The sequence below is a fragment of the Dendropsophus ebraccatus genome, chromosome 5, assembly GCF_027789765.1.
Source record: "Dendropsophus ebraccatus isolate aDenEbr1 chromosome 5, aDenEbr1.pat, whole genome shotgun sequence".
In the NCBI taxonomy this organism is placed as follows: Eukaryota; Metazoa; Chordata; class Amphibia; order Anura; family Hylidae; genus Dendropsophus; species Dendropsophus ebraccatus.
In genome coordinates this window covers 20,022,495-20,037,853 of record NC_091458.1, presented here as the reverse complement: position 1 = coordinate 20,037,853, position 15,359 = coordinate 20,022,495, and the positions used below count along the sequence as shown (strand labels likewise).

Here is a 15,359-nt window from a genome sequence, read left to right as displayed (position 1 = left end):
GCCAACGGTGTCTTAGAGGGGCGGGGTCAACAGTGGCACTGTGGGAGGGGCTAAATGGCGCTGTTGCCATGAAGCTGTGTTCCATAGAAATGAACAGCAATACCAGGTGCAAGCACATTTGTATGTATGGCGCTGTGCCTGTGTGCGGGTGAGGTCCTAGGTATGGAACCCATAGCAATGAAACATTAATAACCTATCTGAGAGTCGCTCGGCATCCAGTCACTTGTCACTTTTCCCAACAGTAACGCGACCTGATGTGGTGGAGAAGCTTTTCTGACAGTATAACACTCTCTGTATTCTAGAAATGCAATTAGTCAGATTTGTCAGGAATACACGGGCTGTCGTGTCCCCAGCGCTGTACATCACTGTCCTGCCCGGGGGCGCAGCAATATGGCGCCGGAGGGGAATTATCATTAGCATTGTCACTTCCTCTAATTATCCGCATTATGACAATGAGCGCTCTACCCCGTTATGTCTCCATCCCCAATGTGCTGCTGACACTGCAGCAATGAGTGGTGTCCGGTCCTAGATCTATACGCTGTGTATACATATACAGTATATAGAGTGCGTGCCTAGACTGACATACAATGGACATGACAATAGACAGGGCTGCTGTCACTGAGATAAGGGGCGATCAGTGTCACCGATTTTGTATCGACGCTGTAATTGATCTGTGTGTCAATAGTAAACAGTACAGGCATACAAAGAGGACTGGACCCCCGCGGCAACAATCCTGGGGGTCACCTTGCTTACACGGACATGTCCGTCATTCATAGTAAGGGAACGGGATCTACACAGGATTTCATGAATGTGTATTGGGCTTTCAGACTCTCCTGTGACATAATGTTGGGGAAAGATGTATTGGAATTTTGTTCTTGGGAGGGTTAAAGGGGAACTCCGGAGAATGTTTTTTTTTTTTTTTTTTATCAACTGGTGTAAAGTTATATGGATTTGTAATTTACTTCTATTTAAAAATCTTCCAGTACTTATCAGCTGCTGTATGTCCTGCAGAAAGTGATATATTCTTTCCAGTCTGACACAGTGCTCTCTGCTGCCTCCTCTGGAATTATACAGGGCAGTAGCAATAGCCTAAATGGTAAAATAAAAAATGACAACAAAAAATGAAACCGTTATGAGTGGTAGAAGATAAGGAGAAGAAGAACATATAAAGTAAAGGGTTAATAGAAAATCACATAATTTAAAGGGATATTCCCATCCCAGCTAACATTATTATACTTGTTATATTACATTCATTTAGCAAACTTGCCACCTTCTCCTGACAGTCAGCTCTACCCCTCCCATTGTTTACAGTTCGTTGTCTAGGTTACCGACCACCACTCTGCTCTAAAAGCAGTGGTCTGGCTGGTGTGTGTATATAGCTATAATGTGTATATATACTGTATAATATATTTAAAAATATGCATACTACACCTATATATACACACACCAGCCAGACCACTGCTTTTAGAGCAGAGTGTTGGTCGGTGACCAAGACAATGAGTCGTCAACAATGGGAGAGAAAGAGCAGCCTATCAGGAGAAGGAGACAAGTCTACTGATATATATTTAGGTAGACGAGTCCTACAAGTAAAACTTTATTAGCTGAGATGGGAGTATGCCTTTAAAGATTTTTTTATTACTGTGAGTAGAGTTGCCCTTTAAGCACAAGTTTAGGCCCGGAGCCCGTTGTTGTAGCACATCTGTTCCATAAACCATTGATATATAGCGACTGCTTTCTCACAAAATCTGATTTGCACTTGAGCGAGCTCCTGTGATTGTTTATGTGCATAGAGATGAGGCGATGGCGGTGGTGGCGGCGCTCCGGCTGATTATATTGCACTTATGTTCACAGCTACCGGCTGTCCCCTTCATATTTCCCATGGCCGCCGCAGCCGCCGCTGTTCATTTGCATTACTCGCTGCTGGGGGAACAGGCAGGAGCTCATTTTTTTCTTTTCTGCTGGTAAAATATGTACATGTGCCGCCTGTTTATCAGATGGATCGTCCGGCTTCCCCTAGGTTTGTTATGGACTGAAATAGATGGAGGGCCGGAGCCTGCCGCCCGCCTCTGATCTGCGGAGATGAACCTCGGTGATTTACCGGAGGGAGCGTGAGCTGATTATAAAACCCTGCTGAGTCAAGGAGACGGCTTTTATGGCGGCCATGTATACGGCTCCACCACGTGCACGTGGCATAAATGGATGCAAAAACCATACACCACCACCTCCCCGGAGCGCCCTCTATACAGGCCGGGGCAGCTCAGTATTTCTTTACAAATGTTTGATTTTTGGAAAAAACTTTTTGTGCCCCTTTAATTTTAAAGTGACTGTCACTTTAAAAAAAAAAGTATATGAAATGTTTTAATTGGTCAAAAGGCAGCGAGCCAGGGAGTGAAGTGCATAGGTGGGTGCTTCTCCCAGCTCAGTCTAGCGATGGGTCCGAGTATGGACACCCACACTTCCACTGATCAACACCTTTGACATCTCTGGTGTTCAGTTAAAGGGGTACTCCGGAGCCTCCGTCACTCCTTAAAGGGGAGATACTGCTAGTTTTAACAATATTAAGGCACTGGTGTCATATAAAATAACTGTTCAGATGTCTTCAGACGCGTAAAAAGATAAAGAGGGTAGGATTGCTGCCATCACACAATATGGCAGAGTGAAGCACCCGGCGGGGTATTCGCTCCGTGGCCACCAGAAAGATTACACCAATAATGGTATAAAACAATGGAAACAGATAAAAAGCATCATCTGCCAAGGCTCTCCTTGTTGCCAATAGCAACCACTGACAGCTCCCATAGCAACCAACCACAGAGCAGCTTTCATTTTACCATGGGAGAAGCTGAGCTGTGATTGGTTGCACCAAAGAGAAGAGAATCTCCCTATAAGACAATGTGATGAATGAATTACATGAAAGACTCAGTACAGGACGTCCAAGTCTGGCCTTTATACTATAAGGATGGGTGGTGTCTTTAGTCACTACCTATAAGGATGTAACCATAGGAACCATCATGGCGTCTTTCTCGGTCCCCTCCCCCCAACCACACCCCCGACATTCTAGAACCCTCCAGAGCCGTCTGTGCTGTGCACCGTGTCACCGCTAGGGGAGCTCTTGCCTCATTCCCCGGTGTGAGCGGCTACAGTGAAGCTCGGGGGCGGTGAGTGTGACCTGCGCCCTGCGTTATCTGCACCGCGGTGTGTTATACAACAGGTGACTGTACATTATCTGCTTATTATACTCTTGTATGTCTCTCTATTATACTTATACTCCTGTACCGCGGTGTGTTATACAACAGGTGACTGTACATTATCTGCTTATTATACTCCTGTATGTCTCTCTATTATACTTATACTCCTGTACCGCGGTGTGTTATACAACAGGTGACTGTACATTATCTGCTTATTATACTCCTGTATGTCTCTCTATTATACTTATACTCCTGTACCGCGGTGTGTTATACAACAGGTGACTGTACATTATCTGCTTATTATACTCCTGTACTTCGGTATAATATAACCACAGGTGACTGTACATTATGGGCATGGGGCCTCTGATTACTATATATACTATCACACTTGCTGGAGGAATATGAGACTTGTAGTGTCCGGTATCTGGAGGAGGATGGGACTTGTAGTGTCCTGTATCTGGAGGAGGATGGGATGGGACTTGTAGTGTCCGGTATCTGGAGGAGGTGATGGGACTTGTAGTGTCCGGTATCTGGAGGAGGATGGGATGGGACTTGTAGTGTCCGGTATCTGGAGGAGGTGATGGGACTTGTAGTGTCCGGTATCTGGAGGAGGATGGGACTTGTAGTGTCCGGTATCTGGAGGAGGATGGGACTTGTAGTGTCCGGTATCTGGAGGAGGGGGTGATGGGACTTGTAGTGTCCGGTATGTGGAGGAGGGGGTGATGGGACTTGTAGTGTCCGGTATCTGGAGGATGAGGTGATGGGACTTGTAGTGTCCGGTATCTGGCGGAGGATGAGACTTGTAGTGTCCGGTATCTGGAGGAGGATGGGACTTGTAGTGTCCGGTATCTGGAGGAGGATGGGATGGGACTTGTAGTGTCCGGTATCTGGAGGAGGATGGGACTTGTAGTGTCCGGTATCTGGAGGAGGGGGTGATGGGACTTGTAGTGTCCGGTATCTGGAGGAGGATGAGACTTGTAGTGTCCGGTATCTGGAGGAGGATGGGATAGGACTTGTAGTGTCCGGTATCTGGAGGAGGATGGGACTTGTAGTGTCCGGTATCTGGAGGAGGATGGGATGGGACTTGTAGTGTCCGGTATCTGGAGGAGGATGGGACTTGTAGTGTCCGGTATCTGGAGGAGGGGGTGATGGGACTTGTAGTGTCCGGTATGTGGAGGAGGGGGTGATGGGACTTGTAGTGTCCGGTATCTGGAGGATGAGGTGATGGGACTTGTAGTGTCCGGTATCTGGCGGAGGATGAGACTTGTAGTGTCCGGTATCTGGAGGAGGATGGGACTTGTAGTGTCCGGTATGTGGAGGAGGATGGGACTTGTAGTGTCCGGTATCTGGAGGAGGATGGGACTTGTAGTGTCCGGTATCTGGAGGAGGATGGGACTTGTAGTGTCCGGTATCTGGAGGAGGATGGGACTTGTAGTGTCCAGAATCTGGAGGAGGAGGTGATGGGACTTGTAGTGTCCGGTATGTGGAGGAGGGGGTGATGGGACTTGTAGTGTCGGGTATCTGGCGGAGGATGAGACTTGTAGTGTCCGGTATCTGGAGGAGGATGGGACTTGTAGTGTCTGGTATCTGGCGGAGGATGAGACTTGTAGTGTCCGGTATCTGGAGGAGGATGGGACTTGTAGTGTCCGGTATCTGGAGGAGGATGGGATGGGACTTGTAGTGTCCGGTATCTGGAGGAGGATGGGACTTGTAGTGTCCGGTATCTGGAGGAGGATGGGATGGGACTTGTAGTGTCCGGTATCTGGAGGAGGATGGGACTTGTAGTGTCCGGTATCTGGAGGAGGGGGTGATGGGACTTGTAGTGTCCGGTATCTGGAAGAGGATGGGACTTGTAGTGTCCGGTATCTGGAGGAGGAGGTGATGGGACTTGTAGTGTCCGGTATGTGGAGGAGGGGGTGATGGGACTTGTAGTGTCCGGTATCTGGAGGAGGAGGTGATGGGACTTGTAGTGTCCGGTATCTGGAGGAGGATGGGACTTGTAGTGTCCGGTATCTGGAGGAGGATGGGACTTGTAGTGTCCGGTATCTGGAGGAGGATGGGATGGGACTTGTAGTGTCCGGTATCTGGAGGAGGATGAGACTTGTAGTGTCCAGAATCTGGAGGAGGAGATGATGGGACTTGTAGTGTCCGGTATGTGGAGGAGGGGGTGATGGGACTTGTAGTGTCCGGTATCTGATGGAGGAGGTGATGGGACTTGTAGTGTCCGGTATCTGGAGGAGGATGGGATGAGACTTGTAGTGTCCGGTATCTGATGGAGGAGGTGATGGGACTTGTAGTGTCCGGTATCTGGAGGAGGATGGGACTTGTAGTGTCCGGTATCTGGAGGAGGATGGGACTTGTAGTGTCCGGTATCTGGAGGAGGATGGGATGGGACTTGTAGTGTCCGGTATCTGGAGGAGGATGGGATGAGACTTGTAGTGTCCGGTATCTGGAGGAGGATGGGACTTGTAGTGTCCGGTATCTGGAGGAGGATGGGATGGGACTTGTAGTGTCCGGTATCTGGAGGAGGATGGGACTTGTAGTGTCCGGTATCTGGAGGAGGGGGTGATGGGACTTGTAGTGTCCGGTATCTGATGGAGGAGGTGATGGGACTTGTAGTGTTCGGTATCTGGAGGAGGAGGTGATGGGACTTGTAGTGTCCGGTATCTGGAGGAGGATGGGATGAGACTTGTAGTGTCCGGTATCTGATGGAGGAGGTGATGGGACTTGTAGTGTCCGGTATCTGGAGGAGGATGGGACTTGTAGTGTCCGGTATCTGGAGGAGGATGGGACTTGTAGTGTCCGGTATCTGGAGGAGGATGGGATGAGACTTGTAGTGTCCGGTATCTGATGGAGGAGGTGATGGGACTTGTAGTGTCCGGTATCTGGAGGAGGATGGGACTTGTAGTGTCCAGTATCTGGAGGAGGATGGGACTTGTAGTGTCCGGTATCTGGAGGAGGATGGGATGGGACTTGTAGTGTCCGGTATCTGGAGGAGGATGGGACTTGTAGTGTCCGGTATCTGGAGGAGGATGGGATGGGACTTGTAGTGTCCGGTATCTGGAGGAGGATGGGACTTGTAGTGTCCGGTATCTGGAGGAGGGGGTGATGGGACTTGTAGTGTCCGGTATTTGGAGGAGGGGGTGATGGGACTTGTAGTGTCCGGTATCTGGAGGAGGAGGTGATGGGACTTGTAGTGTCCGGTATGTGGAGGAGGGGGTGATGGGACTTGTAGTGTCCGGTATCTGGAGGAGGAGGTGATGGGACTTGTAGTGTCCGGTATCTGGAGGAGGATGGGATGAGACTTGTAGTGTCCGGTATCTGGAGGAGGATGGGATGAGACTTGTAGTGTCCGGTATCTGGAGGAGGAGGTGATGGGACTTGTAGTGTCCGGTATCTGGAGGAAGATGGGACTTGTAGTGTCCGGTATCTGGAGGAGGGGGTTATGGGACTTGTAGTGTCCGGTATCTGGAGGAGGATGGGACTTGTAGTGTCCGGTATCTGGAGGAGGAGGATGGGACTTGTAGTGTCTTTTATCTGGAGGAGGATGGGACTTGTACTGTCCGGTATCTGGAGGAGTGGGTGATGGGACTTGTAGTGTCCGGTATCTGGAGGAGGTGATGGGACTTGTAGTGTCTGGTATCTAGAGGAGGATGGGACTTGTAGTGTCCGGTATCTGGAGGAGGGGGTGATGGGACTTGTAGTGTCCGGTATCTGGAGGAGGGGGTGATGGGACTTGTAGTGTCCGGTATCTGGAGGAGGAGGTGATGGACTTGTAGTGTCCGGTATCTGGAGGAGGATGGGACTTGTAGTGTCCGGTATCTGGAGGAGGGGGTGATGGGACTTGTAGTGTCCGGTATCTGGAGGAGGATGGGATGGGACTTGTAGTGTCTGGTATCTGGAGGAGGATGGGATGGGACTTGTAGTGTGCGGTATCTGGAGGAGGATGGGACTTGTAGTGTCCGGTATATGGAGGAGGGGGTGATGGGACTTGTAGTGTCCGGTATCTGGAGAAGGGGGTGATGGGACTTGTAGTGTCCAGTATCTGGAGGAGGATGGGATGGGACTTGTAGTGTCTGGTATCTGGAGGAGGATGGGATGGGACTTGTAGTGTCCGGTATCTGGAGGAGGATGAGACTTGTAGTGTCCGGTATCTGGAGGAGGGGGTGATGGGACTTGTAGTGTCTGGTATCTGGAGGAGGATGGGATGGGACTTGTAGTGTCCGGTATCTGGCGGAGGATGAGACTTGTAGTGTCCGGTATCTGGAGGAGGATGGGATGGGACTCGTAGTGTCCGGTATGTGGAGGAGGGGGTGATGGGACTTGTAGTGTCCGGTATCTGGAGGAGGATGGGACTTGTAGTGTCCGGTATCTGGAGGAGGGGGTGATGGGACTTGTAGTTTCTGGTATCTGGAGGAGGATGGGACTTGTAGTGTCTGGTATCTGGAGAAGGATGGGATGGGACTTGTAGTGTCCGGTATCTGGAGGAGGGGATGATGGGACTTGTAGTGTCCGGTATCTGGAGGAGGATGGGATGGGACTTGTAGTGTCCGGTATCTGGAGGAGGAGGATGGGACTTGTAGTGTCCGGTATCTGGAGGAGGGGGTGATGGGACTTGTAGTGTCCGGTATCTGGAGGAGGAGGTGATGGGACTTGTAGTGTCCGGTATCTGGTGGAGGGGGTGATGGGACTTGTAGTGTGCGGTATCTGGAGGAGGAGGTGATGGGACTTGTAGTGTCCGGTATCTGGAGGAGGATGGGATGAGACTTGTAGTGTCCGGTATCTGATGGAGGAGGTGATGGGACTTGTAGTGTCCGGTATCTGGAGGAGGAGGTGATGGGACTTGTAGTGTTCGGTATCTGGAGGAGGAGGTGATGGGACTTGTAGTGTTCGGTATCTGGAGGAGGGGGTGATGGGACTTGTAGTGTCTGGTATCTGGAGGAGGATGGGACTTGTACTGTCCGGTATCTGGAGGAGGAGGTGATGGGACTTGTAGTGTCCGGTATCTGGAGGAGAATGTGATGGGACTTGTAGTGTCCGGTATCTGGAGGAGGGGGTGATGGGACTTGTACTGTCCGGTATCTGGAGGAGGGGGTGATGGGACTTGTAGTGTCCGGTATCTGGAGGAGGATGGGACTTGTAGTGTCCGGTATCTGGAGGAGGAGAATGGGACTTGTAGTGTCTGGTATCTGGAGGAGGATGGGACTTGTAGTGTCCGGTATCTGGAGGAGGGGGTGATGGGACTTGTAGTGTCCGGTATCTGGAGGAGGTGATGGGACTTGTAGTGTCTGGTATCTGGAGGAGGATGGGACTTGAAGTGTCCGGTATCTGGAGGAGGGGGTGATGGGACTTGTAGTGTCCGGTATCTGGAGGAGGAGGTGATGGACTTGTAGTGTCCGGTATCTGGAGGAGGATGGGACTTGTAGTGTCCGGTATCTGGAGGAGGAGGTGATGGGACTTGTAGTGTCCGGTATCTGGAGGAGGATGGGACTTGTAGTGTCCGGTATCTGGAGGAGGGGGTGATGGGACTTGTAGTGTCCGGTATCTGGAGGAGGGGGTGATGGGACTTGTAGTGTCTGGTATCTGGAGGAGGAGGTGATGGGACTTGTAGTGTCCGGTATCTGGAGGAGGATGGGATGGGACTTGTAGTGTCCGGTATCTGGAGGAGGATGGGATGGGACTTGTAGTGTGCGGTATCTGGAGGAGGATGGGATGGGACTTGTAGTGTCCGGTATCTGGAGGAGGGGGTGATGGGACTTGTAGTGTCCGGTATCTGGAGGAGGATGGGATGAGACATGTAGTGTCTGGTATCTGGAGGAGGATGGGACTTGTAGTGTCCGGTATCGGGAGGAGGATGGGACTTGTAGTGTCCAGAATCTGGTGGAGGGGGTGATGGGACTTGTAGTGTCCGGTATCTGGAGGAGGGGGTGATGGGACTTGTAGTGTCCGGTATCTGGAGGGGGATGAGACTTGTAGTGTCCGGTATCTGGAGGAGGATGAGACTTGTAGTGTCTGGTATCTGGAGGAGGATGGGACTTGTACTGTCCGGTATCTGGAGGAGGGGGTGATGGGACTTGTAGTGTCCGGTATCTGGAGGAGGAGGTGATGGGACTTGTAGTGTCCGGTATCTGGAGGAGGATGGGATGGGACTTGTAGTGTCCGGTATCTGGAGGAGGGGGTGATGGGACTTGTAGTGTCCGGTATCTGGAGGAGGATGGGACTTGTAGTGTCCGGTATCTGGAGGAGGATGGGACTTGTAGTGTCCGGTATCTGGAGGAGGGGGTGATGGGACTTGTAGTGTCCGGTATCTGGAGGAGGGGGTGATGGGACTTGTAGTGTCCGGTATCTGGAGGAGGGGGTGATGGGACTTGTAGTGTCCGGTATCTGGAGGAGGAGGTGATGGGACTTGTAGTGTCCGGTATCTGGAGGAGGATGACACTTGTAGTGTCCGGTATCTGATGGAGGAGGTGATGGGACTTGTAGTGTCCGGTATCTGGAGGAGGATGGGATGGGACTTGTAGTGTCCGGTATCTGGAGGAGGGGGTGATGGGACTTGTAGTGTCCGGTATCTGGAGGAGGGGGTGATGGGACTTGTAGTGTCCGGTATCTGGAGGGGGATGAGACTTGTAGTGTCCGGTATCTGGAGGAGGATGAGACTTGTAGTGTCTGGTATCTGGAGGAGGATGGGACTTGTACTGTCCGGTATCTGGAGGAGGGGGTGATGGGACTTGTAGTGTCCGGTATCTGGAGGAGGAGGTGATGGGACTTGTAGTGTCCGGTATCTGGAGGAGGATGGGATGGGACTTGTAGTGTCCGGTATCTGGAGGAGGGGGTGATGGGACTTGTAGTGTCCGGTATCTGGAGGAGGATGGGACTTGTAGTGTCCGGTATCTGGAGGAGGATGGGACTTGTAGTGTCCGGTATCTGGAGGAGGGGGTGATGGGACTTGTAGTGTCCGGTATCTGGAGGAGGGGGTGATGGGACTTGTAGTGTCCGGTATCTGGAGGAGGGGGTGATGGGACTTGTAGTGTCCGGTATCTGGAGGAGGAGGTGATGGGACTTGTAGTGTCCGGTATCTGGAGGAGGATGACACTTGTAGTGTCCGGTATCTGATGGAGGAGGTGATGGGACTTGTAGTGTCCGGTATCTGGAGGAGGATGGGATGGGACTTGTAGTGTCCGGTATCTGGAGGAGGATGGGACTTGTAGTGTCCGGTATCTGGAGGAGGATGGGACTTGTAGTGTCTGGTATCTGGAGGAGGATGGGATGGGACTTGTAGTGTCCGGTATCTGGAGGAGGGGGTGATGGGACTTGTAGTTTCCGGTATCTGGAGGAGGTGATGGGACTTGTAGTGTCCGGTATCTGGAGGAGGATGGGACTTGTAGTGTCCGGTATCTGATGGAGGAGGTTATGGGACTTGTAGTGTCCGCTATCTGGAGGAGGATGGGACTTGTAGTGTCCGGTATCTGATGGAGGGGGTGATGGGACTTGTAGTGTCCGGTGTCTGGAGGAGGGGGTAATGGGACTTGTAGTGTCCCGTATCTGGAGGAGGGGGTGATGGGACTTGTAGTTTCCGGTATCTGGAGGAGGATGGGACTTGTAGTGTCCGGTATCTGGAGGAGGATGGGATGGGACTTGTAGTGTCCGGTATCTGGAGGAGGATGGGATGGGACTTGTAGTGTCCGGTATCTGGAGGAGGATGGGACTTGTAGTGTCCGGTATCTGATGGAGGAGGTGATGGGACTTGTAGTGTCCACTATCTGGAGGAGGGGGTGATGGGACTTGTAGTGTCCGGTATCTGGAGGAGGATGAGACTTGTAGTGTCCGGTATCTGGACGAGAATGTGATGGGACTTGTAGTGTCCGGTATCTGGCGGAGGATGAGACTTGTAGTGTCCGATATCTGCAGTAGGATGGGATGAGACTTGTAGTGTCCGGTATCTGGACGAGAATGTGATGGGACTTGTAGTGTCCGGTATCTGGAGGAGGATTTGATGGGACTTGTAGTGTCCGGTATGTGGAGGAGGATGGGACTTGTAGTGTCCGGTATGTGGAGGAGGAGGTGATGGGACTTGTAGTGTCCGGTATCTGGAGGAGGAGGTGATGGGACTTGTAGTGTCCGGTATCTGGAGGAGGGGGTGATGGGACTTTTAGTTTCCGGTATCTGGAGGAGGGGGTGATGGGACTTGTAGTGTCCGGTATCTGGAGGAGGATGGGATGAGACTTGTAGTGTCTGGTATCTGGAGGAGGATGGGACTTGTAGTGTCCGGTATCTGGAGGAGGATGGGACTTGTAGTGTCCGGTATTTGGAGGAGGATGGGACTTGTACTGTCCGGTATCTGGAGGAGGATGGGATCAGACTTGTAGTGTCCGGTATCTGATGGAGGAGGTGATGGGACTTGTAGTGTCCGGTATCTGGAGGAGGAGGATGGGACTTGTAGTGTCCGGTATCTGGAGGAGGATGGGATGGGACTTGTAGTGTCCTGTATCTGGAGGAGGATGGGATGGGACTTGTAGTGTCCGGTATCTGGAGGAGGATGGGACTTGTAGTGTCCGGTATCTGGAGTAGGGGGTGATGGGACTTGTAGTGTCCGGTATCTGGAGGAGGGGGTGATGGGACTTGTAGTGTCCGGTATCTGGAGGAGGATGAGACTTGTAGTGTCCGGTATCTGGAGGAGGATGAGACTTCTAGTGTCCGGTATCTGGAGGAGGATGAGACTTGTAGTGTCTGGTATCTGGAGGAGGATGGGACTTCTAGTGTCCGGTATCTGGAGGAGGATGAGACTTGTAGTGTCCGGTATCTGGAGGAGGATGAGACTTCTAGTGTCCGGTATCTGGAGGAGGATGAGACTTGTAGTGTCCGGTATCTGGACGAGAATGTGATGGGACTTGTAGTGTCCGGTATCTGGCGGAGGATGAGACTTGTAGTGTCCGATATCTGGAGTAGGATGGGATGGGACTTGTAGTGTCCGGTATCTGGAGGAGGAGGTGATGGGACATGTAGTGTCCGGTATCTGGAGGAGGATGGGATGGGACTTGTAGTGTCCGGTATCTGGAGGAGGGGGTGATGGGACTTGAAGTGTCCGGTATCTGGAGGAGGGGGTAATGGGACTTGTAGTGTCCGGTATCTGGAGGAGGAGGTGATGGGACTTGTAGTGTCCGGTATCTGGAGGGGGATGGGACTTGTAGTGTCCGGTATCTGGTGGAGGGGGTGATGGGACTTTTAGTTTCCGGTATCTGGAGGAGGGGGTGATGGGACTTGTAGTGTCCGGTATCTGGAGGAGGATGGGATGAGACTTGTAGTGTCTGGTATCTGGAGGAGGATGGGACTTGTAGTGTCCGGTATCTGGAGGAGGATGGGACTTGTAGTGTCCGATATCTGGAGGAGGGGGTGATGGGACTTGTAGTGTCCGGTATCTGGAGGAGGGGGTGATGGGACTTGTAGTGTCCGGTATCTGGAGGAGGATGGGACTTGTAGTGTCCAGTATCTGGAGGAGGATGGGACTTGTAGTGTCCGGTATTTGGAGGAGGATGGGACTTGTACTGTCCGGTATCTGGAGGAGGATGGGATCAGATTTGTAGTGTCCGTTATCTGATGGAGGAGGTGATGGGACTTGTAGTGTCCAGAATCTGGAGGAGGAGGTGATGGGACTTGTAGTGTCCAGAATCTGGAGGAGGAGGTGATGGGACTTGTAGTGTCCGGTATCTGGAGGAGGACGGGATGGGACTTGTAGTGTCCTGTATCTGGAGGAGGATGGGATGGGACTTGTAGTGTCCGGTATCTGGAGGAGGTGATGGGACTTGTAGTGTCCGGTATCTTGAGTAGGTGATGGGACTTGTAGTGTCCGGTATCTGGAGGAGGGGGTGATGGGACTTGTAGTGTCCGGTATCTGGAGGAGGGGGTGATGGGACTTATACTATCCGGTATCTGGAGGAGGGGGTGATGGGACTTGTAGTGTCCGGTATCTGGAGGAGAATGAGACTTGTAGTGTCCGGTATCTGGAGGAGGATGAGACTTCTAGTGTCCGGTATCTGGAGGAGGATGAGACTTGTAGTGTCTGGTATCTGGAGGAGGATGGGACTTGTACTGTCCGGTATCTGGAGGAGGATGGGTTTTGACTTGTAGTGTCCGGTATCTGATGGAGGAGGTGATGGGACTTGTAGTGTCCGGTATCTGGAGGAGGAGGTGATGGGACTTGTAGTATCCGGTATCTGGAGGAGGATGGGATGGGACTTGTAGTGTCCGGTATCTGGAGGAGGGGGTGATGGGACTTGTAGTGTCCGGTATCTGGAGGAGGATGGGACTTGTAGTGTCCGGTATCTGGAGGAGGGGGTGATGGGACTTGTAGTGTCCGGTATCTGGAGGAGCGGGTGATGGGACTTGTAGTGTCCGGTATCTGGAGGAGGGGGTGATGGGACTTGTAGTGTCCGGTATCTGGAGGATGGGATGGGACTTGTAGTGTCCGGTATCTGGAGGAGGGGGTGATGGGACTTGTAGTGTCCGGTATCTGTAGGAGGAGGTGATGGGACTTGTAGTGTCCGGTATCTGGAGGAGGATGACACTTGTAGTGTCCGGTATCTGATCGAGGCGGTGATGGGACTTGTAGTGTCCGGTATCTGGAGGAGGATGGGATGGGACTTGTAGTGTCCGGTATCTGGAGGAGGATGGGACTTGTAGTGTCCGGTATCTGGAGGAGGATGACACTTGTAGTGTCCGGTATCTGATCGAGGCGGTGATGGGACTTGTAGTGTCCGGTATCTGGAGGAGGATGGGATGGGACTTGTAGTGTCCGGTATCTGGAGGAGGATGGGACTTGTAGTGTCCGGTATCTGGAGGAGGATGGGACTTGTAGTGTCCGGTATCTGGGGGAGGGGGTGATGGGACTTGTAGTTTCCGGTATCTGGAGGAGGTGATGGGACTTGTAGTGTCCGGTATCTGGAGGAGGATGGGACTTGTAGTGTCCGGTATCTGATGGAGGAGGTGATGGGACTTGTAGTGTCCGCTATCTGGAGGAGGATGGGACTTGTAGTGTCCGGTATTTGATGGAGGGGGTGATGGGACTTGTAGTGTCCGGTGTCTGGAGGAGGGGGTGATGGGACTTGTAGTGTCCGGTATCTGGAGGAGGGGGTGATGGGAGTTGTAGTTTCCGGTATCTGGAGGAGGATGGGACTTGTAGTGTCCGGTATCTGGAGGAGGATGGGATGGGACTTGTAGTGTCCGGTATCTGGAGGAGGATGGGACTTGTAGTGTCCGGTATCTGGAGGAGGATGGGACTTGTAGTGTCCGGTATCTGATGGAGGAGGTGATGGGACTTGTAGTGTCCGCTATCTGGAGGAGGGGGTGATGGGACTTGTAGTGTCCGGTATCTGGCGGAGGATGAGACTTGTAGTGTCCGATATCTGGAGGAGGATGGGATGGGACTCGTAGTGTCCGGTATCTGGCGGAGGATGAGACTTGTAGTGTCCGATATCTGGAGGAGGATGGGATGGGACTTGTAGTGTCCGGTATCTGGAGGAGGATGGGATGGGACTCGTAGTGTCCGGTATCTGGAGGAGGATGGGACTTGTAGTGTCCGGTAAGTGGAGGAGGATAGGATGGGACTTGTAGTGTCCGGTATGTGGAGGAGGATGGGACTTGTAGTGTCCGGTATCTGGAGGAGGGGGTGATGGGACTTGTAGTGTCCGGTATCTGGAGGAGGATGGGATGGGACTTGTAGTGTCCGGTATCTGGTGGAGGAGGTGATGAGACTTGTAGTGTCCGGTATCTGGAGGAGGATGGGATGGGACTTGTAGTGTCCGGTATCTGGAGGAGGATGAGACTTGTAGTGTCCGGTATCTGGACGAGAATGTGATGGGACTTGTAGTGTCCGGTATCTGGAGGAGGATGGGATGGGACTTGTAGTGTCCGGTATCTGGAGGAGGGGGTGATGGGACTTGTAGTGTCCGGTATCTGGAGGAGGATGGGACTTGTAGTGTCCGGTATCTGGAGGAGGATGGGATGGGACTTGTAGTGTCCGGTATCTGGAGGAGGAGGTGATGGGACTTGTAGTGTCCGGTATCTGGAGGAGGGGGTGATGGGACTTGTAGTGTCCGGTATCTGGAGGAGGATGGGATGAGACGTGTAGTGTCCGGTATCTGGAGGAGGATGGGATGGGACTTGTAGTGTCCGGTATCT

At 52.2% G+C, this 15,359-nt stretch overlaps 1 protein-coding gene across 5 annotated transcripts in view; it reads left to right on the top strand.

The window, feature by feature from the left end:
• Positions 1-2,833: 2,833 nt before the first annotated feature.
• The window catches only part of PIWIL4 (piwi like RNA-mediated gene silencing 4), a 105,650-nt gene continuing 93,124 nt past the window's right edge, over positions 2,834-15,359 (top strand). The window contains exon 1 of one of the 5 annotated variants that reach the window (XM_069969639.1): positions 2,834-2,934. In XM_069969639.1, the coding sequence (XP_069825740.1) occupies positions 2,895-2,934 (40 nt within the window). In that variant the 5' untranslated portion in view covers positions 2,834-2,894. Of the gene's footprint in view, positions 3,209-3,433; positions 3,464-15,359 lie in introns of those variants that run through there. The other 4 variants (XM_069969641.1, XM_069969642.1, XM_069969640.1 and 1 more) reach the window with 4 other exon arrangements.